Genomic DNA, 27,991 nt, shown 5'->3' with positions numbered 1-27,991 from the left:
TTACATTTCATAGGATTAGGTACATATACAGGTAATATTTGTATATTTAATATACAGTAGTATGTACAAGTCTATTATCATAATATGAACTACCAACTTGTTTCTATGTACACACAAAAACCCAATCAGCCCACTTATCTTGGTTTACTCCTTGCATATTACCCTATTCCCAAATGGCACAAATAAGGCCTAAGAAAGAGTGTATATAGTATTAGTATACTGATTTCTCTTTGCAGTGCTGACAATATTTGTAATACTAAAAGTGGACAGAAGAAATCACCTCATCAATTATATTACAGTAAACATAAATTTTATGTTTTGAATGCTAACACTGCACATAATACAGTGGCTAGAACACTGTAAATTAAGTCAATTATATTATAAATAAATATACAGAATATTCAACCCAAACTAACCTGACAGATTCATCACTGAATTACATAAATTTTTGTATCTTGTTAGGTCATATTTTGTTTAAAAAATTCTTCAAATATAAATAAATAAAAGCTGCTGTACATACATTCTAATTTTACACTACACATAAAAACAAATAATTTTCAAAATCAATGGATGGTGGAAAACTAAAAAAGAAGATCTTCTTCCTCACTGTTATCATCAAAAATGTTTCCTTGTGCTACTGCTATTGCTATTGCTGCTTCTGCTTCTGCTGCTGCTGCATCTGCTTCTTCATCATCCACATTTTTCAGTCTATCAGCTTTCTTTGCGGATAACTTTTCACGTTCTGCCTTGTCCCTGATTATCTTTTTCTTCTCTTGAATCTTCTTCAAGCGATAAAACTCTTCACGCTCGTATTCATCAAGTTCGGAAATGATGTATGCCAGTGTGCGCTCGTACCGTGGAATGATGACTGAGGGACAACATCAATCAATTACAATGAATCATAACAGTTCATATTAAACTGAATATAATGCTATAACACTGTACTGTACATCAAATGGTTATACTATATATGAATTACTAACACTCTGTATGATATTAATGTTCCCTAATTATGTTTTTTAGGAAAATGGCCTTAATGGGAAGTAAAAAAATTCAGGTATGAATATCAAATGTTTAAATCTTCACCATAATAGAAAACAATCACAAGTTACAATAGTTATCACTGATTATGTAAAACCCAGAGTCAAATAAAGAATGTCAAAATATTTTTTTATTCAAAGATCAAACTTGTATATGAAACAATGCATTATTAGAAACATGAAGAAGTACTAAACCTGTAATGGTCATACTGCACCTGGGAAATGGAAGGTAATTAGATTTAATCAGAGGAGGTGGAAGGTAGCTCCAATTCCTTCGATCAAAAACCCTTTACCAGCCTCCAAACAGTCTTATCTAAGAATGATATGACAAGCTGTATATCTTGTGCCCTTATTAAACCTTTCTTACATATAATCCTTCACATGCTCTATTCATGATTTAGGTTATCTCCCCATTATAGATGAACAACATCATGGGTTTGTTGCTAGATTAAGGTTCTCGAGTATTTTATAAGAGCCAGCAAACTGCTGGCTTCAAAACAAAACTTACCACCAACAAGAGCAGATAATGTTCATAACTTTAAGTGGGGGAAGAACAAAGATGTGACAACAATGTAGTTTTTGCAATTTCTGTTCTATGTAAATAGCTTCGGACTGCAATTCTAAAACACTCAATTGAACTTTTCCAGCCTGTTTTAGAATAACATATTTAATTTAATTAACCAATTTATTAGGTACCAACACCTCAAAAATCTGAAAAATAATAGTAATCTATCACATGTTTTGGGAGGTGAAGAAAGAACACATTTTAGTTTTTTCTTCTGGTAAACTGAACTGTGGATCTAATAAACCATACCGCGGGTGGGGTTTGAACCTGCGGTCAAAGAGTCTCAAAACTCCAGACCGTCACGTTGGCCACTGGGCCAGCTAGCTTCAATGAGATTAGTCCAACTAGCGGGAGATTTGTCTGTAAAAACTTGCATTTGTGGACACAGTGGCGCCTATGCTAACCTTCCTATGGTGTAGAAATATACCTAGTTGGACGAATCTTATTGAAGCTGGCTGGCCCAGTGGCTAATGCGACAGTCTGGAGTTTTGAGACTCTCTGACTGCGGGTTCAAACCCCACCTGTGGTATGGTTTGTTTGCAATCGTGTCATTACGATTTCGTGAGTCATGGATCTAATCTTTAGTCTTAAGTGCCAAAAACCGTGGGCCCAAATAGTTTAACTATTTGCCAGTCTCAAAATATGCACTCTCTGCTTCAACCGCACAATACCTCTCATCTCTAAGAAACTGCAGAACCTGCAAATTTTTAAGTAGAAAGATTATATACAATAGTATACCTGGAGAAGGTTCCGGGGGTCAACACCCCCGTGGCCCAGTCTGTGACCAGACAGGAGACTATATTCATTTATAACAGCACAAAACATACTCAACCCCTGCCAATTTGAATTTAGGAAAAATAAAAGCACTAATGATGCAATCATAAAAATGCTAGATCTGCTTTACACAGCATTGGAAAATAAGGAATATCCACTAGGAATTTTTATTGACCTAAGAAAAGCTTTTGACACAGTAGACCACGACATCCTACTCCACAAACTTGACCATTACGGTATAAGAGGCCATGCGCTTGCTTATTTCAAATCTTACCTTACTAATAGGTATCAGTATGTTACCATTAAAGACACAGCATCAACAACACAGCCACTTGATACTGGAGTTCCACAGGGAAGTGTCCTTGGTCCCCTGCTCTTCCTCATATACATCAATGATCTTCCAAACGTATCCCAACACCTGAAACCCATTCTCTTTGCTGACGACACGACTTACCTGGAGTTTACCTGGAGAGAGTTCCGGGGGTCAACGCCCCCGCGGCCCGGTCTGTGACCAGGCCTCCTGGTGGATCAGAGCCTGATCAACCAGGCTGTTGCTGCTGGCTGCACGCAAACCAACGTACGAGCCACAGCCCGGCTGATCAGGAACTGACTTTAGGTGCTTGTCCAGTGCCAGCTTGAAGACTGCCAGGGGTCTGTTGGTAATCCCCCTTATGTGTGCTGTGAGGCAGTTGAACAGTTTCAGGCCCCTGACACTTATTGTATGGTCTCTTAACGTGCTAGTGACACCCCTGCTTTTCATTGGGGGGATGGTGCATTGTCTGCCAAGTCTTTTGCTTTCATAGTGAGTGATTTTCGTGTGCAAGTTCGGTACTAGTACCTCTAGGATTTTCCAGGTGTATATAATCATGTATCTCTCCCTCCTGCATTCCAGGGAATACAGGTTTAGGAACCTCAAGCGCTCCCAGTAATTGAGGTGTTTTATCTCCGTTATGCGCGCCGTGAAAGTTCTCTGTACATTTTCTAGGTCGGCAATTTCACCTGCCTTGAAAGGTGCTGTTAGTGTGCAGCAATATTCCAGCCTAGATACAACAAGTGACCTGAAGAGTGTCATCACGGGCTTGGCCTCCCTAGTTTTGAAGGTTCTCATTATCCATCCTGTCATTTTTCTAGCAGATGCGATTGATACAATGTTATGGTCCTTGAAGGTGAGATCCTCCGACATGATCACTCCCAGGTCTTTGACGTTGGTGTTTCGCTCTATTTTGTGGCCAGAATTTGTTTTGTACTCTGATGAAGATTTAATTTCCTCATGTTTACCATATCTGAGTAATTGAAATTTCTCATCGTTGAACTTCATATTGTTTTCTGCAGCCCACTGAAAGATTTGGCTGATGTCCGCCTGGAGCTTTGCAGTGTCTGCAATGGAAGACACTGTCATGCAGATTTGGGTGTCATCTGCAAAGGAAGACACGGTGCTGTGGCTGACATCCTTGTCTATGTCGGATATGAGGATGAGGAACAAGATGGGAGCGAGTACTGTGCCTTGTGGAACAGAGCTTTTCACCGTAGCTGCCTCGGACTTTACTCTGTTGACGACTACTCTCTGTGTTCTGTTAGTGAGGAAATTATAGATCCATCGACCGACTTTTCCTGTTATTCCTTTAGCACGCATTTTGTGCGCTATTACGCCATGGTCACACTTGTCGAAGGCTTTTGCAAAGTCTGTATATATTACATCTGCATTCTTTTTGTCTTCTAGTGCATTTAGGACCTTGTCGTAGTGATCCAATAGTTGAGACAGACAGGAGCGACCTGTTCTAAACCCATGTTGCCCTGGGTTGTGTAACTGATGGGTTTCTAGATGGGTGGTGATCTTGCTTCTTAGAACCCTTTCAAAGATTTTTATGTTATGGGATGTTAGTGCTATTGGTCTGTAGTTCTTTGCTGTTGCTTTACTGCCCCCTTTGTGGAGTGGGGCTATGTCTGTTGTTTTTAGTAACTGTGGGACGACCCCCGTGTCCATGCTCCCTCTCCATAGGATGGAAAAGGCTCGTGATAGGGGCTTCTTGCAGTTCTTGATGAACACAGAGTTCCATGAGTCTGGCCCTGGGGCAGAGTGCATGGGCATGTCATTTATCGCCTGTTCGAAGTCATCTCTCACCCTAATCTTGCCACCCTCAACACCATTGTTAACGAGGAGCTGATCAAAATATCGACTTGGATGACAGCCAATAAACTTACGCTTAACACTGACAAAACCTACTATATTATGTTTGGTAGCAGAGCAGGAGATGCACAAATTAACATTAAGATCGACAACACTCTAATTACCAGACATAATGAGGGCAAATTCCTAGGCCTATACCTTGACAACAACCTGAATTTCAGCACCCATATCCAACACATAACCAAAAAAGTTTCCAAAACGGTTGGGATCCTCTCCAAGATACGATACTACATGCCGCAAAATGCCCTTCTCACACTATACCACTCACTTATTTATCCATACCTCACCTATGCTATTTGTGCTTGGGGATCAACTGCAGCAACACACCTAAAGCCAATAATAACCCAACAAAAAGCTGCAGTAAGAATAATCACTAAATCCCATCCCTGGCAACACACCCCCCCCACTCTTCATAGATCTAAACTTACTCCCTGTTCAGTACATCCACACTTACTACTGTGCAATCTACATCTACAGGACCTTAAACTCCAATATCAACCTTGACCTAAAACGCTTTCTTGATAGTTGTGACAGAACCCACAGGCATAACACCAGACACAAACATCTCTACGACATTCCCCGTGTCCAACTAAACCTTTACAAAAATTCAATGTATGTCAAAGGCCCTAAAATCTGGAACACCCTACCTGAGAACTCTAGAACTGCAGACACATTCATCACCTTCAAAACTACCATTAGAAAACATCTTATCTCCCTGATACACCCCATCAACTAACTACACGAATACCACTTGGTGGTTCATACTTACACTCACTCACCCATTTGACCATAAACAGAAATATTAATCTCAATCTTAAAATAATGAATCCTATGATACTCCAATACTGAAACTATGTACTGTGCCAAAACAAAAGCATTCACATTGCTAAACTCACAAACTAGTATTTAGTCACTTAGCCATAATACCAACTTACCTCATAATTTGTAATATTTTAAAATAAAGAATTAAACTAAGTCTGCCCGAAATGCCTAGCCATGCTAGGCGTTCTAGTGGTACACTCTGTAATCATTATTTAACTACATGTAAACCACACAACAACCAAATTCTGTAAATTCAACATTGTAATCTTTATAGAGAATAAACTTTGAATTTGAATTTGAATGGTGGATCAGGGCCTGATCAACCAGGCTGCTACTGTTGGCCGCACACAAACCAACGTACGAACCACAGCCCGGCTAGTCAGGTACTGACTTTAGGTGTTTGTCCAGTGCCTGCTTGAAGACAGCCAGGGGTCTATTGGAAATCCCCCTTATATATGCTCGGAGGCAGTTGAACAGTCTTGGGCTCCTGACACTTATTGTGTTGTCTCTTATTGTGCTAGTGGCACTGCTGCTTTTCAGTGGGGGAATGTTGTATCGTCTGCCAAGTCTTTTGCTTTCATAGGGAGCGATTTTCATGTGCAAGTTTGGTACTAATCCCTCTAGGATTTTCCAAGTGTATATGATCGTATATCTCTCCCACCTGCATTCTAGGGAGTACAGGTTTAGGAACTTCAAGCATTCCCAGTAATTGAGGTGTTTTATCACAGTTATATGTGCCGTGAAGGTTCTCCGTACATTTTCTAGGTCAGCAATTTCACCTTCCTTGAAGGTGCTGTTAGTGTGCAGCAATATTTCAGCCTAGATAGAACAAGTGACCTGAAGAGTGTCATCATTGGCTTGGCATCCCTAGTTTTGAAGGTTCTCATTATCCATCCTGTCAGTTTCCTAATAGATGTGATTGATACAATTTTATGGTCTTTGAAGGTGAGATTTTCCGACATTATCACTCCCAGGTCTTTTACGTAAGTTTTTTGCTCTATTGTGTGGTTGGAATTTGTTTTATAGCCAACAAATTTAAATCTCTGTATGGTCTGCCATCCTACTACTGCCATAATTTTTTTTAGACATGCACATGTCATTACATGTTCATGTTTTACTCCTATAGTTCAGGCTAAAGAAAAAATATTCTGCCATGTAATCTGTAATACACGTGTAGTAACACTCAAACCATCCATAATCACTAAGTCAATTTTCTTCCCCGCAATACTTTTTATCTTATTTCTGACGTGCATAATTACTAAAACTTATTAACTTAAACCATATATTATATTCTTACCATGTTCTATGGCATTTACTCGGCGGTTAGTCGTCTTGACTGCAATGTCGAGAATTACAAATGAAGCCTGGAGTGTGGCTAGCTCAATCAGCAACTCAATAGCACGTTTGTAATTCATCTTGAGCTTTCCCATCTGCTGACCACCACGGGACAGTCCAGTCAACTCATATGTATCAATTCCATCTTCAAAGCTTTCAAATACAGGAAGATGAACACCTGGAAGAATACAAAATTCAGTGTTGCTGCAATTAAAAATTTCACTGCAACTCAAATTGCTACTCTCCATGCGAATCTTTTAGAAGGTGAAAGATTTGCATTTTGAAGGAAAATGTTTTCTTCAAAATGAATAACTTTTTAATCTTTTGGTACATTACTATATCAGTACACAAATAACCCGCACACAGGAAGGAAATTTATGACAATGTTTTAGTCCGATTTGGACTATTAACTAGTCATTACCTCATCAGCTTTAGATAAGAGTCATCCAGCATCTCATGTTGATTGGTTAGTTTGTATATATGTTTGTGTGTCATGCTCTGTATTGTTATAATTTTTTCAAGAGAATATGAAACAAATAAAAATGCAAACACTTGTCAATCATGAGATGCTAGCAACTTATTGCTACTTTAACAAACTATAGTTTCATTATTGTTTAGTATTCTGAGTAATAACATCCCTTATTGCTGATACCTTGATCCTTCTCACGAGTTTCCACGCTATTAGTTATACACTATTTCATTATCAATCATTCCTTGGCAAGTTATATTTCTTTACAAATTCATGGGAAGAAGGGTATCAAAGTAACTGTGTAATATAAGCAGATTCCTTACCAGCAATATTGTCCAATTTACTTCTGGTCTTAATACGGGCCTTGATCACATTCTGGATCACACTCTGGTTAAAATCAATACCTGATGCAAATTTTGCTTCTGCCAGTGAAAATGCAGCATCCTTCATGACATCTCCCATCAGGATCTTTGCCTAGTAACATAAAATAATGTATTTTAAAATATTATCATTTGTAATCTCATGAAATATAGATGTAGCTGAAAGACCGAGATGAAGTGAAATAACTGTCCAAGAAACCCAGAAACTGAATGTATGTACACCAAATGTACAAAAATATCAACTTTGTCATCAGGTTCTACAAAACTGCAAAGAATGTAAAATTAAAACAGGAGTGTGCTTAAGCAGCAGCATTTGTATAAAGCTGCTTTTAGATGAAATGGACAGTCATAAAAATACTGTACTAGTGTTCAATGTAAAAAGTATTAAAATAAAAGTTTAACTTAATCAAAATAATTTATTGCTTAACAAGCTAATAAATTACTAGCTTATATAGGTCAACTAGATTTAAGTGCATTAAATCAGGAAGTTTTCAAGTAACGTATTTAGCAGCCTAACAAGGATCAAGACATAGATAAAGATTCTCCATATTATTAACCAAGAACAACCCAGGAAAGTCAAAGAGTGAAGCTCATTTCCTTCAAAAATTTTCACTTCTTTTTCCTTAGAATGCAAACCACAACATCTGACTAACTCCTAGGTATCTATTTACTGCTAAGCAAACATAGGCCACAGGCAGTAGGTTTAAGGCGACTTGCACATTTTCCACTTCTAATAGTATAACATTCTTATAATGCTAATGAATGACTTTCTCTCTTGTAAACCTCTTATACCATAATGTATATTTATAGAGAAATGTTTAGTAACCTGAAAAGAAAAAGTTTTGTCCTATAAACATTAAATACTAAATGCATTTCCTTGCATATCAACTTATTGAAGAAAATATACAATACTTTACCTCAATAATTTTATGAAGGATCTGTCTGAAACGGAATTGGAGAGCCTCAGCTTTCTTTTTTAAGAGTGAGTGACCCTTTACTGCTCCTGCCAGACGTGCCTTCATTTGTGTCTGTGCACTGTAAACAGTTTGACTTATTAACATAGTACATGTATTATTTTCAGTAGGGGAAATGGCTGTTTAGTTGTACATGTTTGAAAAAATGAGAAATAGGTACAGAGCTACATACTGAACCTGTATACATATCCCTTCCCCCTAGTTCCATCACTAGTTATACAAACATGAAATACAGTATAAACTTGTCATTTTTTACGAAATATAAAACAAAATCACACGATAGCTGATTGGTAGAAAACTGACAAGGGACAATTAATAGACTTCATTAACCCTTAAACTGTCCAAGCAGATCTATGTTCACATGCGTAGTGCTCCAAAAGTAGTTTTCCCTTTTTTTTTACTTATTTTCAAATATAAAAAAAAAAATAGATCAAAGTTTTTTTTTTACACGTTTTCAAATGTAAAAATAGAAAAGAAGATCTACTTTTTTTACGTACTTTCAAATTTTGAAAAAACGTAGATCTACGTTTGGACAGTTTAAGGGTTAATACAGAATTTGAATATAAAAAAACTGGAAAATGAGTAGTATGCACACATTGCGTACATGCATACCGCTTCCCCCATTTTTATCTCTGATTATTATATTTATGGGAAATGGAAGTCTGTAAGGTCCATGCAACAACTATACTACTCCAGGAGATTCACAGACACTAGAGGAGATATAGAAAAGACCTGGAAAACACTCTCAGATTCTAGGGACCCACAAACTGAAAAAAAACAAGAATATTGTCCTAACTAAACCTAACGAAACACCACTACATCCCACTGACACAGCTAACAAGATAAACGACTTCTTCTCAACCATAGGATCTAATCTCGCCAATAAAATCCCACATACCAATGCCCATGCCGGGGACTACCTAGATGGGAATTTCCCAAATTCCTTCTATCTTGTACCAACTGAGCCCACGGAAGTCACCGAGATTATAAAGTCACTTAAAAATAACTCGGGGAATCTGTCTCATGTCCTACCATTACTGCACAAGTGAGCGGCCCATGTCCTTTCGCATGCTATTTCATTACTTTTTAACAAGTCACTAGAAACTAGCACCTTCCCAAAACTACTCAAGATGGCAAGGGTTACACCAATACATAAAGGTGGTGACCCTACAGACTTAAACAACTATAGGCCAATATCAAACTTACCATTGCTATCCAAAATCTTTGAGAAACTCGTGCACAGGAGACTATATTCATTTATAATGGCACGAAACATACTCAACCCCTGCCAATTTGGATTCAGGAAAAATAAAAGCACTAATGAGGCAATCATAAAAATGCTAGATCTGCTTTACACAGCATTGGAAAATAAGGAATATCCACTAGGAATTTTTATTGACCTAAGAAAAGCTTTTGACACAGTAGACCACGACATCCTACTCCACAAACTTGACCATTACGGTACAAGAGGCCATGCGCTTGCTTATTTCAAATCTTACCTTACTAATAGGTATCAGTATGTCACCATTAAAGACACAGCATCAACAACACGGCCACTTGATACTGGAGTTCCGCAGGGAAGTGTCCTTGGTCCCCTGCTCTTCCTCATATACATCAATGAACTTCCAAACGTATCCCAACACCTGAAACCCATTCTCTTTGCTGACGACACGACTTATGTCATCTCTCACCCTAATCTTGCCACCCTCAACACCATTGTTAATGAGGGGCTGATCAAAATATCGACTTGGATGACAGCCAATAAACTTACGCTTAACACTGACAAAACCTACTATATTATGTTTGGTAGCAGAGCAGGAGATGCACAAATTAACATTAAGATCGACAACACTCTAATTACCAGACATAATGAGGGCAAATTCCTAGGCCTATACCTTGACAACAACCTGAATTTCAGCACCCATATCCAACACATAACCAAAAAAGTATCCAAAACGGTTGGGATCCTCTCCAAGATACGATACTACGTGCCGCAAAATGCCCTTCTCACACTATACCACTCACTTATTTATCCATACCTCACCTATGCTATTTGTGCTTGGGGATCAACTGCAGCAACACACCTAAAGCCAATAATAACCCAACAAAAAGCTGCAGTAAGAATAATCACTAAATCCCATCCCTGGCAACACCCCCCCCCACTCTGTTCAGTACATCCACACTTACTACTATGCAATCTACATCTACAGGACCTTAAACTCCAATATCAACCTTGACCTAAAACGCTTTCTTGATAGTTGTGACAGAACCCACAGGCATAACACCAGACACAAACATCTCTACGACATTCCCCGTGTCCGACTAAACCTTTACAAAAATTCAATGTATGTCAAAGGCCCTAAAATCTGGAACACCCTACCTGAGAACTCTAGAACTGCAGACACATTCATCTCCTTCAAAACTACCAGTAGAAAACATCTTATCTCCCTGATACACCCTGTCAACTAACTACACGAATACCACCTGGTGGTTCACACTTACACTCGCTCACCCGTTTGACCATAAACAGAAATATTAATCTCAATCTTAAAATAATTAATCCTATGATACTCCAATACTGAAACTATGTACTGTGCCAAAACAAAAGCATTCACATTGCTAAACTCACAAACTAGTATTTAGTCACTTAGCCATAATACCAACTTACCTCATATTTTGTAATATTTTAAAATTAAGAATTAAACTAAGTCTGCCCGAAATGCCTAGCCATGCTAGGTGTTCTAGTGGTACACTCTGTAATCATTATTTTACTACATGTAAACCACACAATAACCAAATTCTGTAAACTCAGCATTGTAATCCTTATAGAGAATAAACTTTGAATTTGAATTTGAATGCAACACTTGAGAAATGGAAGGATACCACACCACTTACGTCTTCTCCCACTCAACCCAAACCCGATTATATTAAGTAGCACTGTAAACAGCGAGCTACATAAAAAATCAAACTTACTCTCAATACAGACAAAACCTACTTCATGCTTTTTGGAAACAGAGCATTAAATATCCAGCTAAACATATGGATAAATGGTTCACCCATTACAAGACACACTGATGGCAAATTTCTAGGTCTCCACCTTGACTGTAATCTTAAATTTCAGACCCACATCCAGCATATAACTAAGAAAGTTTCCAAAACAGTATATGTATATCCTTTTTCCAAGATATGTACCCCAAAGGGTGCTCCATACTTTATATCACTCTAATATACCCTTACTTCACCTATGGTATTTGTGCTCGGGGATCTACTACGGCCAATCACCTTTAATAACCCAACAAAAAGCGGAGGTGCAGATGATCACTAACTACAGTGCCAGACAACACACCCCACCACTCTTCAAAAGCTTGAACTTACTTAATATACAAAATATACACACTTATTACTGTGCCCACTCAAACTTCTCCTAGACAGCTACAACAGAACAAACAGGCATAACACGAGGCACAAAACACTTTTTGACATCCCTCATGTCCGTCTCACACTAAGCAAAAATGCAATGCACATAAAAGGCCCAAAGATCTGGAACTCTATGCCTGAAACAGCAAGAGGTCCCCTGCCCACAAATCAATTTAGGACCATACTCAAAACATCTCATCTCTCAATAACAACCATACCCACACTATGCTAAACTCCAACCAAATTTAAAGCAACTCCCAAATAGTACAGTGGAACCCCGGTTCGCGATGCTATCAGTATCCAATAAATCCGGTAACCGATGCATTATATCGCAGAAAATTTGCCTCGCTTCCCGATACAAAACCCGGTATGCAATGTGGTTCGTACAAGACGTGTCCATGTGTGGCCTGAACTGCCCAGTGTGTGCCAGTGTTTACAAGCCAGCCAGTGTGCGCGCATCTAAGGATACATTCGGTACATTCCATATTATCCATATTATCACTGTTTTTGGTGCCTGTTTTTGCAAAATAAGTCACCATGGGCCCCAAGAAAGCTCCCAGTGCCAACCCTTCGAGACCAAGGGTACTAATGGCTGTTGAAATGAAGAAAGAGATAATTGCCAAGTACGAAAGTGGAGTGCGTGTGTCGGAGCTGGTCAGGTTGTATAGTAAAAATCAATCAACCATCTCTACTATAGTGAGCAAGAAAACGGCAATCAAGGAAGCTGTTCTTGCAAAAGGTGCAACTGTGATTACGAAACAGCGACCGCAAGTGTTAGAAAATGTTGAGAGACTGTTATTGGTGTGGATAAATGAAAAGCAGATAGCAGGAGATAGCACCTCTCAAGCAATCATTTGTGAAAAGGCTAGGCAGTTGCATGACGATTTGGTAAAAAAATTGCCTGCAACTAGTGGTGATGTGAGTGAATTTAAGGCCAGCAAAGGTTGGTTTGAAAGATTTAAGAATCGTAATGGCATACATAGGGTGATTAGGCATGGTGAGGCTGCCGGTTATGTTGTGCGACAGAAGTCCAGTGACTCTCAAGCTGGTCCTAGTGGCATTAAATGAAGAAGGGAAGTAACCCCGGAAAAGGACTTGCTACCTCAAGTCCTAATGGAGGGGGATTCCCCTTCTAAATGCTAACACCATCCACACTCTCCCCTCCTCCCATCCCATCAATCATCACCAGATCTTCATTAAAGGTAAGTGTCAATTATTCTTTCGTTATTAATGTTATTTATTGTTATTGTAATTACTATTCTATTGCATTAAACTTAATATTTCATGTGGTAAAAGTTTTTTTTTTCATACTTTTGGGTGTCTTGCACGGATTAATTTGATTTCCATTATTTCTTATGGGGAAAATTGATTCGCTTTCCGACATTTTTGGTTTACAATGAGCTCTCAGGAACGGATTAGTATCGCGAACCGGGGGTCCACTGTATTTTATTATCCCTTAACTATTAAGCCATTATTATAAACTTATGGCAATATAAACACAAATGCAGTATAATGTGATCCTTTATTGACTACGTTTCGCCCACACAGTGGGCTTTTTCAAGCCCACTGTGTGGGCGAAACGTAGTCAATAAAGGATCACATTATACTGCATTTGTGTTTATATTGCCATTGTGTCGGTATTTTATACCATTTATTTCCATTATAAACTTATAATGTATGTTTGCATCATTAATTGTACTACTTCATATTAATAATAGAGAAAAACTTAATTACAAACTTAAAAATGTATGTTTGTATCATAACTTGTACTACCTCATACTAATAATAGAATAAAATATTGAATACTATTTGTATTCTCCCACTCTTCACCAGTCTAGACTTAAGTAGTCTATAAGCATTAGTTAATATTGGTAGAATTACCGACGATATGTTATGCAAAAGGACACAAATGCAACTAATGTGACATTTTATTGTGGCAACGTTTCACTCTCCAGGAGCTTTATCAAGCCGTTACGCTTGATAAAGCTCCTGGGGAGCAAAATGTTGCTACAATAAAATGTCACATTAGTTGCATTTGTGTCTTTTACTTAACATATAAGTATTACGTTAGGTCTGCCTGAAATGCTTAGGCATGATAGTGGCTTTCTTTGTACCAATCAAATTACAAAATGTAAATACACATTGTAACCTTAGCAAAGAAATAAAATTTTATTTTATTTTATTCATTTTTATTTAATGCACAGAAAGGGAGCTCCAATTCATTGCATCAAAAGTACCTGAATGGAACTTACTAGTGTACTACAATTAACTTGTACTATATACTGCACAGTAAAACTCATGATTCCTAATCAGTGAAATTTGATTATATGTGTTTACTAAAGGGCATTTCATGGAAAGCTTTAATTATTTGCTTTTTTTTGGTACCATTCTCATTTTGTTTGTTGCACCACCACTTCAATAACAAAAACATAAAGTGGGACCAAGTAAACCCAGTCCTAACCGATATAAGCTGGGAAGATATACTAAGCAACACAAACCCCAACTTATGCCTAGAACAGATTAACTCGGTGGCACTCGATGTATGCACAAGGCTTATTCCTCTAAGAAAAAGGAGGAGTAGATGTAAAATAGAAAGAGACAGGCGCTCCCTTTACAGGCGATGGAAAAGAATAACAGAGCGGCTAAAAGAGGTCAATACATGTATATCTGAAATGCGTAGGGAGACACTGGTCAGAGAAATAGCAAGCATCGAACTTAAGCTAAAAGAATCCTTTAGGAGTCAGGAATCGCGGGAAGAACTAAAAGCCATAAATGAAATCGAAAGAAACCCAAAGTATTTCTTCTCCTATGCCAAATCAAAATCGAGAACAACGTCCAGTATTGGGCCCCTACTTAAACAAGATGGGTCCTACACAGATGACAGCAAGGAAATGAGTGAGCTACTCAAGTCCCAATATGACTCAGTTTCTAGCAAGCCGCTAACCAGACTGAGAGTCGAAGATCAAAATTAATTTTTTATGAGAGCCACAAAATTTGATTAACACAAGCCTATCCAATGTTATCCTGATGCCAAATGACTTCAAACAGGCGATAAATGACATGCCCATGCACTCTGCCCCAGGGCCAGACTCATGGAACTCTGTGTTCATCAAGAACTGCAAGAAGCCCCTATCACGAGCCTTTTCCATCCTATGGAGAGGGAGCATGGACACGGGGGTCGTCCCACAGTTACTAAAAACAACAGACATAGCCCCACTCCACAAAGGGGGCAGTAAAGCAACAGCAAAAAACTACAGACCAATAGCACTAACATCCCATAACATAAAAATCTTTGAAAGGGTTCTAAGAAGCAAGATCACCACCCATCTAGAAACCCATCAGTTACACAACCCAGGGCAACATGGGTTTAGAACAGGTCGCTCCTGTCTGTCTCAACTATTGGATCACTACGACAAGGTCCTAAATGCACTAGAAGACAAAAAGAATGCAGATGTAATATATACAGACTTTGCAAAAGCCTTCGACAAGTGTGACCATGGCGTAATAGCGCACAAAATGCGTGCTAAAGGAATAACAGGAAAAGTCGGTCGATGGATCTATAATTTCCTCACTAACAGAACACAGAGAGTAGTCGTCAACAGAGTAAAGTCCGAGGCAGCTACGGTGAAAAGCTCTGTTCCACAAGGCACAGTACTCGCTCCCATCTTGTTCCTCATCCTCATATCCGACATAGACAAGGATGTCAGCCACAGCACCGTGTCTTCCTTTGCAGATGACACCCGAATCTGCATGACAGTGTCTTCCATTGCAGACACTGCAAAGCTCCAGGCGGACATCAACCAAATCTTTCAGTGGGCTGCAGAAAACAATATGAAGTTCAACGATGAGAAATTTCAATTACTCAGATACGGTAAACATGAGGAAATTAAATCTTCATCAGAGTACAAAACAAATTCTGGCCACAAAATTGAGCGAAACACCAACGTCAAAGACCTGGGAGTGATCATGTCGGAGGATCTCACCTTCAAGGACCATAACATTGTATCAATCGCATCTGCTAGAAAAATGACAGGATGGATAATGAGAACCTTCAAAACTAGGGAGGCCAAGCCCATGATGACACTCTTCAGGTCACTTGTTCTATCTAGGCTGGAATATTGCTGCACACTAACAGCACCTTTCAAGGCAGGTGAAATTGCCGACCTAGAAAATGTACAGAGAACTTTCACGGCGCTCATAACGGAGATAAAACACCTCAATTATTGGGAGCGCTTGAGGTTCCTAAACCTGTATTCCCTGGAACGCAGGAGGGAGAGATACATGATTATATACACCTGGAAAATCCTAGAGGGACTAGTACTGAACTTGCACACGAAAATCACTCCCTACGAAAGCAAAAGACTTGGCAGACGATGCATCATCCCCCCAATGAAAAGCAGGGGTGTCACTAGCACGTTAAGAGACCATACAATAAGTGTCAGGGGCCCGAGACTGTTCAACTGCCTCCCAGCACACATAAGGGGGATTACCAACAGACTCCTGGCAGTCTTCAAGCTGGCACTGGACAAGCACCTAAAGTCAGTTCCTGATCAGCCGGGCTGTGGCTCGTACGTTGGTTTGCGTGCAGCCAGCAGCAACAGCCTGGTTGATCAGGCTCTGATCCACCAGGAGGCCTGGTCACAGACCGGGCCGCGGGGGCGTTGACCCCCGGAACTCTCTCCAGGTAAACTCCAGGTAAATTGAAAATTAACCATTGGATATCATCAGAATCTGCTTATTCTTTTTAAGGTTAATACCAAGCAGATTAGTGCATCAATTAAAGAGGAATGGTGAAAGAACATTTAAATAATTCATGAATGAGATATAGGATTTCCTGTTATCTATGGCTTCAGAATTCACATTAGATCCTCAAAAAACTTATCCCAAATTTCCCTTCCCCTGTGAATTATGGAGTTCAACTGTACATTATTAATTTACAGTATTAATTTACAGTATATTCATGGGATATGCTAAAACCATTAGGTGCCATTCAGCACTAAATGACAGATGAATTATTATTATAATCAAGGGGGAAGCGCTAAACCCAGAGGATCATACAGTGCCTGGGGGGGATGTGGAAGGCATTCAGGCTTAATTCGGGGAACTGGAGCATAGATACAATTCCCTAAATCAAGAGCCCCTCACCAACATCAAGGAACCTTCCTTGAGGGGAATGACAGATGAAAAGATTATAGAAAATAGAGGTGGTGTTATGGAAGTCAAAGTCAATATCCTCTTAACTTGATTATTTGTTTGGGTTTTAAATCTTCAATAAAATGCACTTTTTTATGTGCCCATAACATCTGCATGCCCCCAGATCTACTGTATGTTATGTATCCAACCTATACAAAAGCTTATTCATTTAATTTAGACTCCTTCAGTGCTTTACAGGCTATCCAAAAATTTGCTTCACCTCATCCCATTGTTATTTGTATAAAACTTTAGTTGTATACATATATACAATGGGATGAGGTGAATCATCCCACTGTATATTTGTCGGTACTGTACACCATTTTGATATCAATTTTATTTGTGCCACATTCCTAGTAAGCACAAAGGCATCGTTTTCTGCTGGGTCCCTGGGCATGTAGATGCTCAGGGCAATGAGCAGGCTGACTGCTGCATGGTCATCCATTCATAACCTCATTTTATATAGGGGTATCCCATTCACAAACTATTTTGCAGTAATTACTACACAACTTCACAACTGATGGCAACAACTGTGTTTGGGAGACTACACTCTCCCACATGCATATTGGAGAGAGACGTTTTATTCGTGGGTATCTCATGGAGACGCGCTCAGCGCCACTCTGCGAGAATTGTCAAATTCCATTGTCAGTTCACTATCTCTTAATAGACTGTCCTTTCTATTAGCCAGCACAGAGAATTTACTTCCAACGTCATCACTGCCCTAACACACTCACTTTAAATGACCCCACTGATGGCCCCATCTCTGATGCAGATCCCTCTGACTTTTTGTCAGTAACTACATTATTACACCAACTTTGATTATATTTTCCCTTTAGTGACTACCCTTGCTAACACTCTACCTCTTGCACACTCCTAAATTAAAAGACTGGGCAGGCGGTGCAAAATACCACTGGTCACTGGCGCCCCGCCAGTGGTACACTAAGAGAAAACACTAAGTGTCCAGGGACCCAGACTGTTCAACAGCCTCCCACCATGCATAGGGTGAATTACCAATAGGCCCCTGGCTGCCTTCAAGAAGGAGCTGAACAGATACTTAAAGTCGGTGCTGGATCAGCCAGGCTGTGGTTCGTACGTTGGACTATGCGCAGCCAGCAGTAACAGCCTGGCCCGGTGGCCTGGTGGCTAAAGCTCCCGCTTCACACACGGAGGGCCCGGGTTCGATTCCCGGCGGGTGGAAACATTTTGACACGTTTCCTTACACCTGTTGTCCTGTTCACCTAGCAGCAAATAGGTACCTGGGTGTTAGTCGACTGGTGTGGGTCGCATCCTGGGGGACAAGATTAAGGACCCCAATGGAAATAAGTTAGACAGTCCTCGATGACGCACTGACTTTCTTGGGTTAACCTGGGTGGCTAACCCTCCGGGGTTAAAAATCCGAACAAAATCTTATCTCTTACCTTATCAGACCCTGATCCACTGGGCCGCAGGGGCGTTGATCCCCAGAATACCCTCCAGGTAGGTAGACTGGTCTTTGATCTCTGTATATTTCATCTTTAGCACATCCCACCATGCAGTGCTGTATGGCCCTTGTGGGTTTAGCACTTTTGATTGTAGTAATAATTACCCACTGAATGGGTATATACCCATTGCAGTTTTCATGAGAGATACCACCACTACAAAAGTCTCGTAAAATATTATAATGTACTAATACAAAACTCATCAATGTTACTCTTATAAACTATGAACGAATTCCTCTTAGCTGTGACGAAATTTCGAGGGAACTTTTTCTGTAGAGTTTCTTAGGTAGTATAGGATTTAAATATAAAAAAATAAATGTCATAAACATTTTTTAATTATAGTTAGAAGAAAGAAGCTTCACCAATGCACACATTAAATATAACTTACCCTCTTGAAGGAAAGATATTAATTTTATCCTTCTCAGACATTTCTAGTGCAAGTTCAGAACTTTCAAGTTTATTCTGCTGATGACTGCAAAAGTGCTATCCTGAAGCCTTATACGTTACTTAGCGTAATCTTGGAAGTAGGCTGAAACTGGATGAATAATTTAGGGTGATTATGTCTTTTTGCGACAAAAATCGCGTGTGGGTTGACCTCTTTCTCACTGTTTACAAGTGAACCAAACCATTGACTTCTACCCGGTCAGATCACTACTTACACATTTTGACATTTTATCAAAAGTATAATAAGCTATAATAACTACTAATACGTACACTATTTTATCAAACTATATCAATTTCGTTGCAAATAAGTAGGTACTTATTCTAGGTAGCAAGTAATGATCTATTTAACTGTGGTAAGTTATCATACACAGACTGTTAAGTCGAAGTACTGTTACAAGTCAGCTGACAGTAACTTGTCCGATTTTGTCGATGGAATTACCTAAATTACTTATTAATTTCTTATTATCACTTGTCATTTTTGCTTAATTTGCCTTTAAATAAACTATTATTATGTTTGTGTCCAGATTAAATAAATTTGATCACAAGTCGAGGATAAATAGAATTGTCTAACTATGTAATCCATGAAATCAAACACATTATGTTCCATGCAGAATCGAATAACTTTTGTTAAGGCATGCGTACAATAATAATAATATTAATTTAATCTAATAATCTTTATTTCTTCAAGTATATGATACAACTTATACATACCAAGCTGACATCAATGACATATTATATAGAAAGCCCTTAAGCTCTTAATTAGTTTAGTGCAACTAATTTCTCAAATTCCAAGGGTAGGTGATCTACAGATCCCAAATATAGATAGTGATCTCGGTCAACTTTCTTGAGGAAAAAATGCTGAGGTTTATGAAGAGCGATCGCATATCACTTAGTTTCGATACTTCCTAATCTATGTCTAGAACAAATTAACTCTCTGGCACTTGAGGTATGCTCAAGGCATTTTCCCTTAAGGAAAAGGAGATGTAAACTAGAAAGAGAAAGGCGCTCCCTATACAGGCAAAGGCAAAGAATAACAGAGCGGCTACAAGAGGTCAATATATCTGAAATACGTAGGGAGACACTGGTCAGAGCAACAGCAAACATCGAACTAAAGATAAAGGAATCTTACAGGAGTCAAGAAACGCGGGAAGAACTAAAAGCCATAAATGCAATTGAAAGAAACCCAAAGCATTTATTTTCTTATGCCAAATCAAAGTCGAGAACAACATCCAGTATTGGGCCCCTACTTGAACGGAATGGGTCCTACATAGATGACAGCAAGGCAATGAGTGACCTACTAGAGTCCCAATATGACTCGGTTTTTAGCGAGCCACTAGCCAGAGAGTCGAAGACCTAAATGATTTTTTTATGAGACAGAATTTGGTAGACACACACCTGTCTGATAATATCCTGACCTCAAATGAGCCCAAATAAACAGTTTAGTATTTACTGCAGGAGTTTGTTGGTATCTGCTACACAAGGAGTGATCAACGTGTGACTGTGACAGCTGTAATAATTAAACAAGGCGATGAAGACACAAGAGTTGTTTTTAATTTGACAGTACCTTCAACTGCAGCACCTCAAATGACTGGCATATATGCGTCTTTTACTCTGTGCTTCGAATAAAATAAATGGTTATAAATAAAACCTTAATTTTAATGTTATGGACCGGTAAGCCAGTGGAAGGCATCCTGGAGTATACCTGGAGAGGGTTTCGGGGGTCAACGCCCCCGCGGCCCAGTGTGTGACCAGGCTTCCTGGTGGGTCAAGGTCTGATCAACCAGGCTGTTACTGCTGGCCGCACGTCACATGACCAAAAACTCCAGCTGTGGATCATCATATGATTAAAACCCGTGTTCGGAAACACTTGTCCGGTTTCCTGACAAACCGTACCTAACCAAACCGTCTATTTTTCGGACTCAAAACTAAGGTTACGAGACTAATTACCTTGTGTTCTAATGTCTAATAAATTCAAAGACCCCAATGGAAATAAGCCACTTCGACTTTTTTGGGTTATTCTAGGTAATTACACATATGCTGCTATGTATGATAATTTATGTAACCATTTATGTGTACCTACACCTGAATAAACTTGCTTATTTTCAATACCTCCTAAGGGAAAGTTTAACCCAGGATTTCATTCTGGAAGGACGGGGTTAAAATTCATAAGATTCTGAAGAAATCAAAGAAATCGTCTTTTAAAACATGATTTCCATTATTATTATTATTATAATCAAGGGGGAAGCGCTAAACCCGGAGGATTATACAGCACCTGGTGGGGGGGGGGATGTGGAAGGCATTCAGGCTTAATTCGGGGAACTGGAGCACAGATCCAATTCCCTAAATCAAGAGCCCCTCACCAACATCAAGGAACCTTCCTTGAGGGGAACATGATTTCCAGTATGTATGTGCTTTTGTGACCACTGGTCAATATATAACACTGAAAAGCATCCACTAAGTTTATCTAGGTACAGGTACACGAAAGTACAATTATATATATATATATAGATACATGTGTAAATTACCTAGGATAACCCCAAAAGTCGGAAATTCCTGTCAGTTAATTGCTGATGCAGACACAAGATAACTGCAAAATGACCCAGTAAGACTGATGTATGTATGTATAATGTTCGGCAAGACCATAGTCCTGGCACGGGTCCCAGTAAGACTGATGTTGTGGGCGGATATGTGACAAGCGCAGTTTAATGTAGACAATTGTAAGTTTCTATTCCGGGAAAAGAAAATAACTATGGCAACTGCAAACAAAACAACGTAGATCTTAATCAGAATGCGACAGAAAGGCTTAGGAGTTTTGATTAATAGTAATCTGAAGACAAGACAAAAGTGCATAAGTGTTGGCAATAAAGTTAATAGAATTCTTGTGTGACATAGGTCAGAGTAGGCCTGCTATAGTTATGGTCTTAATAAGCTCTGTATTCAACTGATAAAGCCACATTTCGCCTTCATACCCTGATATTGCAAAGTTTCTAATTCATCATTTCATCTAAGTTATGTACTGACTGCCTGGTGGCTAAAGCTCTCGCTTCACTCGGCGAGGGTCTGGATCGATTCCCAGCGAGGGTAGAAACATTGCGCGTTTCTTGACACCGGTTGTCTGTTCCCCATCACTAAAATGGGTACCTGGGTGTTAGTGGACTGGTGTGGGTCGCATCCTGGAAGGAAACTGACCTAATTTGCGGGAAATGTTCAGCATAACAAGCGGCTTTGTATATATAGTAGTATGTCATTGATGTCAGCTAGGACTGTATACCTTGTACATGTACTTGTAGAATTAAAGATTATTATTATAATTAAATAATTTTTTCTTTGTATCAGTGGTATATAATTTCTTTTTGAAAATAAGGTATTTGAATAATGCATACAATGTACGAGCTTTTCAATTTATTATGCTACATTCAAGTACGTTCTTGAAAATAAAAATTTATATTATCTTTGTATCAATTTTTTTAATGTTTTAATTGTGTGTAGAGGCAAGAGATGGCGCTGACGCTGTATTGACAACACGACAGCAGCCGAATTTTTGTGGCCCACTCCCAGTGGCACTACTATGGCACTATGATCTCGGTGAGTTGCCTGTGCCTTGTAGTGTGCTGTATGTGATGGCACCTAGGTGTATGTGTGTGTTATGTTGTTTAAAGAGCTTGAAGTAGGTGGTGCCAGATGATGGCTCCCCTCTCCCAGTGGCACTACTATGGCACTATGGTCCCGGTGAGTTGGTTGTGCATTGTATGTGCTGTATATGATGACACCTAGGTGTATGTGTGTGTTATGCTGTTTAAAGAGCCTGAAGTAGGTGCTGCCAAATGATGGCTCCCCTCTCCCGGTGGCACTACTATGGCACTATGGTCCCGGTGAGTTGGTTGGGCATTGCATGTGCTGTATATGATGGCACCTAGGTGTATGTGTGTGGTATGTTGTTTAAAGAGCTTGAAGTAGGTGGTGCCAGATGATGGCTCCCCTCTCCCAGTGGCACTACTATGGCACTATGGTCCCAGTGAGTTGGTTGTGCATTGTATGTGCTGTATATGATGACACCTAGGTGTATGTGTGTGTTATGCTGTTTAAAGAGCTTGAAGTAGGTGCTGCCAGATGATGGCTCCCCTCTCCCAGTGGCACTACTATGGCACTATGGTTCTGGTGAGTTGCTTGTTCCTTGTAGTGTGCTGTATGTGATGGAACCTAGGTGTATGTGTGTGTGCTATGTTGTTTGAAAAGCTTGAAGTAGGTGCTGCCAGACATTGTCTCCCCCTCCCAGTGGCACTACTGTGGCACTATGATTCTGGTGAGTTACATGTACCTTGTAGTGTGCTGTATGGGATGGCTTCTAGGTGTATGTGTATATGTTATGTTGTTTGAGGAGCTTGAAGTAGGTGCTGCTCTGCCACATCCTGTCTCCCCCCTTCTCCCCTCCCCTCAAGGGAAGTATTTTGATGTTGCTGAGGGGCTCTTGATCCAAGGAAGTGGATTTCCCCCCTTGGATCAAACGTGATTGCCCTCCATCTCACAGGGTGCAGTATGACTGGGTTTAATGCATCTTCTTGTATATATATATATATATATATATATATATATATATATATATATATATATATATATATATATATATATGAGTGAGGTGAAAGTGTTGAATGATGAAAGTATTTTCTTTTTGGGGATTTTCTCTGTTTTTGGGTCACCCTGCCTCGGGCCTCGGTGGGAGATGGCCGACTTGTTAAAAAAAAAAAAAAAAAAAGATGGTCTTAACTGTTCCAAAACCAAAGGCTGGCATGCAAGACACAGTGAGGTCATCGACATCATAAAGAGAACCCTTGCTACAGCTGCATGCCCAGCCGAGAGGGAGCCCTGATCACTAGCAGCCACCAATACCCACAACCCAGCAAACCGCCCCGACGGGATCACCATCTATCCTTGGAAGAATGGCAAGCTCTTAGCATGGGACTATGCCTGTGTGGCCACACTGGCTGACACCCATGTCTGTCACAGTATCGGGTGACAGGGAGGAGCTGCCGACCACAGGGAGGAGTACAAGATCAGCAAGTGCAGGGACTTAAGCCAACAGTATCAATTTGTCCCAGTGAGATCAGAGACCTTGGGATCATGGGGAAAAAATGCCACATATTTCCTTAAAGAATTGGGTTCCAGACTCATCGACACCACCAGGGACCCAAGGGCAGCCACCTTCATGTTCCAGCGCCTCAACATGGTCATCCAGAGGGGAAATGCTTGCTGCATACTTGGCTTGCGTCCGGCTTCGGAGGAGCTGGAGGAAATCCATAATCTTTAACATATTGTACCATTGTATTCATGTTTGTGTTTTCTGCAAATGTATTCTGTCAATTAATAAATTTTCCAATAGAATATAAAATATAGGGGGTGGTAGGAGAGGAAAATATTCAAGCAGCTCCAGGGAGAACTTTGAGTTTTCCCTGAGGTACGTTTATTGTCTTCTCTGAGGATGAGGGTCCCCAGTCCAGTTATAGAGGTGGTACCTCCTTATATATATATTTTTTTTTTATTTTTTTTTTCAACAAGTCGGCCGTCTCCCACCGAGGCAGGGTGACCCAAAAAAGAAAGAAAATCCCCAAAAAGAAAATACTTTCATCATCATTCAACACTTTCACCACACTCACACATTATCACTGCTTTTACAGAGGTGCTCAGAATACAACAGTTTAGAAGCATATACGTATAAAGATACACAACATATCCCTCCAAACTGCCAATATCCCAAACCCCTCCTTTAAAGTGCAGGCATTGTACTTCCCATTTCCAGGACTCAAGTCCGACTATATGAAAATAACCGGTTTCCCTGAATCCCTTCACTAAATATTACCCTGCTCACACTCCAACAGATCGTCAGGTCCCAAGTATCATTCGTCTCCATTCACTCCTATCTAACACGCTCATGCACGCTTGCAGGAAGTCCAAGCCCCTCGCCCACAAAACCTCCTTTACCCCCTCTTATATATATATATATATATATATATATATATATATATATATATATATATATATATATATATATATATATATATAGATATATATATATATATATATATATAGAGAGAGAGAGAGAGAGAGAGAGAGAGAGAGAGAGAGAGAGAGAGAGAGAGAGAGAGAGATAGATAGATAGATAGATAGATAGATATTGAGATATTGAGATAGATATTGATTGATTGATTGATTGATTTTGAGAGGTTTTTATAAAGCAGAAGTGTTATAAGAAGAGTAGAGTATATGGAGAGTAAAAGAAAGGTGAAGAGAGTGCAAAAGGAGAGCAGATGATAGAATGGGAGAGGCGCTGTCAAGAAATTTTAATGAAAATAAGAAAAAATTTTGGAGTGAGTTAAACAAGTTAAGAAAGCCTAGAGAACGAATGGATTTGTCAGTTAAAAACAGAGTAGGGGAGTTAGTAGATGGGGAGATGGAGGTTTTGGGTAGATGGCGAGAATATTTTGAGGAACTTTAAATGTCGACGAAGAAAGGGAAGCGGTAATTTCATGCACTGGCCAGGGAGGTATACCATCTTTTAGGAGTGAAGAAGAACAGGATGTGAGTGTGGGGGAGGTGGGTGAGGCATTACGTAGAATGAAAAGGGGTAAAGCAGCTGGAACTGACGGGATCATGACAGAAATGTTAAAAGCAGGGGGGATATAGTGTTGGAGTGGTTGGTATTTTTGTTTAATAAATGTATGAAAGAGGGGAAGGTACCTAGGGATTGGCAGAGAGCATGTATAGTCCCTTTATATAAAGGGAAGGGGGACAAAAGAGATTGTAAAAATTATAGAGGAATAAGTTTACTGAGTATACCAGGAAAAGTGTACGATATGGTTATATGTAATTGAAAGAATTAGAGGTAAGACAGAATGTAGGATTGCGGATGAGCAAGGAGGTTTCAGAGTGGGTAGGGGATGTGTAGATCAAGTGTTTACATTGAAGCATATATGTGAACAGTATTTAGATAAAGGTAGGGAAGTTTTTATTGCATTTATGGATTTAGAAAAGGCATATGATAGAGTGGATATGGGAGCAATGTGGCAGATGTTGCAAGTATATAGAATAGGTGGTAAGTTACTAAATGTTGTAAAGAGTTTTTATGAGGATAGTGAGGCTCAGGTTAGGGTGTGTAGAAGAGAGGGAGACTACTTCCCAGTAAAAGTAGGTCTTAGACAGGGATGTGTAATGTCACCATGGTTGTTTAATATATATATAGATGGGGTTGTAAAAGAAGTAAATGCTAGGGTGTTCAGGAGAGGGGTGGGATTAAATTATGGGGAATTAAATACAAAATGGGAATTGACACAGTTGCTTTTTGCTGATGATACTGTGCTTATGGGAGATTTTAAAGAAAAATTGCAAAGGTTAGTGGATGAGTTTGGGAGTGTGTGTAAAGGTAGAAAGTTGAAAGTGAACATAGAAAAGAGTAAGTTGATGAGGGTATCAAATGATTTAGATAAAGAAAAATTGGATATCAAATTGGGGAGGAGTATGAAAGAAATGAATGTTTTCAGATACTTGGGAGTTGACGTGTCGGCAGATGGATTTATGAAGGATGAGGTTAATCATAGAATTGACGAGGGGAAAAAAGGTGAGTGGTGCGTTGAGGTATATGTGGAGACAAAAAAATGTTATCTATGGAGGCAAAGAAGGGAATGTATGAAAGTATAGTAGTACCAACACTCTTATATGGGTGTGAAGCTTGGGTTGTGAATGCAGCAGCGAGGAGGCGGTTGGAGGCAGTGGAGATGTCCTGTCTAAGGGCAATGTGTGGTGTAAATATTATGCAGAAAATTCGGAGTGTGGAAATTAGGAGGTGTGGAGTTAATAAAAGTATTAGTCAGAGGGCTGAAGAGGGGTTGAGAGAATGGATCAAAGTAGAATGACATGGAGAGTGTATAAATCTGTAGGGAAAGGAAGGCGGGGTAGGGGTTGTCCTCGAAAAGGTTGGAAGGATGGGGTAAGGGAGGTTTTGTGGGCGAGGGGCTTGGACTTTCAGCAGGCGTACATGAGCGTGTTCGATAGGAGTGAATGGAGACGAATGGTATTTGGGACCTGATGATCTGTTGGAGTGTGAGCAGGGTAATATTTAGTGAAGGGATTCAGGGGAACCGGTTATTTTTATATAGCCGGACTTGAGTCCTGGAAATGGGAAGTACAATGCCTGCACTCTAAAGGAGGGGTTTGGGATATTAGCAGTTTGGAGGGATATGTTGTGTATCTTTATACGTATATGCTTCTAAACTGTTGTGTTCTGAGCACCTCTGCAAAAACAGTGATTATGTGTGAGTGAGGTGAAAGTGTTGAATGATGATGAAAGTATTTTCTTTTTGGGGATTTTCTTTCTTTTTGGGTCACCCTGCCTCGGTGGGAGACGGCCGACTTGTTAAAAAAAAAAAAAAAAAAAAAATATGTAAATATATATATATATATATATATATATATATATATATATATATATATATATATATATATATATATAAATTATATATATATATATATATATATATATATATATATACACACACACACACAAAAACACACACACACACACACACACACACACACACACACACACACACACACACACACACACACACACACACACATATATATATACACACACTGTCTCCTGCTCCGGCATGCAGCACTGCACGTTTTATAGTGATAAGATAAGATATTTGTTTGGATTTTTAACCCAGAGCGTTAGTCACCCAGGATAACCCAATAACATGTATGTATCATTGAGGACGGCTGTCTCCTATCCATTGGGGTCCTTTCAATCTTCTCCCCCAGGATGTGACTCCCAAGAGTCGACTAACACCCAGGTATCTACTTACTGCTAGGTGAAGAGGGGCAGCAGGTGTAAGGAAACATGCCTAATGCTTCACTTGTTT

The 27,991-nt window shown here is 39.5% G+C and overlaps 2 protein-coding genes across 7 annotated transcripts in view; one reads left to right on the top strand and one right to left on the bottom strand.

The window, feature by feature from the left end:
• Nucleotides 1-32: 32 nt before the first annotated feature.
• On the bottom strand, nt 33-27,954 carry LOC128705933 (V-type proton ATPase subunit D). Of its 2 annotated transcripts, none has more exons than XM_070100507.1 (5): nt 27,935-27,954; nt 8,491-8,608; nt 7,517-7,667; nt 6,687-6,902; nt 33-868 (listed from the first exon to the last, which is right to left on the bottom strand). In XM_070100507.1, exons 2-5 carry the CDS (start codon nt 8,593-8,595, stop codon nt 582-584), a joined length of 759 nt encoding a protein of 252 aa, XP_069956608.1. In that variant the 5' UTR covers nt 8,596-8,608; nt 27,935-27,954; the 3' UTR covers nt 33-581. The 2 variants fall into 2 exon arrangements, with proteins under 2 accessions (XP_069956608.1, XP_069956607.1); XM_070100506.1 differs by lacking the exon at nt 27,935-27,954 and adding an exon at nt 19,021-19,276.
• The window catches only part of mmy (UDP-N-acetylglucosamine pyrophosphorylase mmy), a 266,724-nt gene continuing 261,292 nt past the window's right edge, over nt 22,560-27,991 (top strand). For 2 of the 5 annotated variants that reach the window (XM_070100496.1, XM_070100498.1), the window contains exon 1: nt 22,568-22,661. The gene's annotated coding sequence lies outside the window, so the exon portion shown is untranslated. Of the gene's footprint in view, nt 22,662-27,903; nt 27,923-27,991 lie in introns of those variants that run through there. The other 3 variants (XM_070100495.1, XM_070100500.1, XM_070100497.1) reach the window with 3 other exon arrangements.

The sequence above is a fragment of the Cherax quadricarinatus genome, chromosome 73, assembly GCF_038502225.1.
Source record: "Cherax quadricarinatus isolate ZL_2023a chromosome 73, ASM3850222v1, whole genome shotgun sequence".
Taxonomy (NCBI): Eukaryota; Metazoa; Arthropoda; class Malacostraca; order Decapoda; family Parastacidae; genus Cherax; species Cherax quadricarinatus.
This window is presented reverse-complemented; position numbering and strand designations above follow the sequence as displayed.

Coding starts and splice junctions, on each gene's coding strand:
- LOC128705933 (XM_070100506.1), bottom strand. CDS start 19,061: ATGTCTGAGAAGGATAAAATTAATATCTTTCCTTCAAGAGG. Junction 6,903..7,516: donor TAAATTGGACAATATTGCTG/GTAAGGAATCTG, acceptor GTATTCTTCCAG/GTGTTCATCTTCCTGTATTT. Junction 869..6,686: donor AGTAAATGCCATAGAACATG/GTAAGAATATAA, acceptor GTTGTCCCTCAG/TCATCATTCCACGGTACGAG.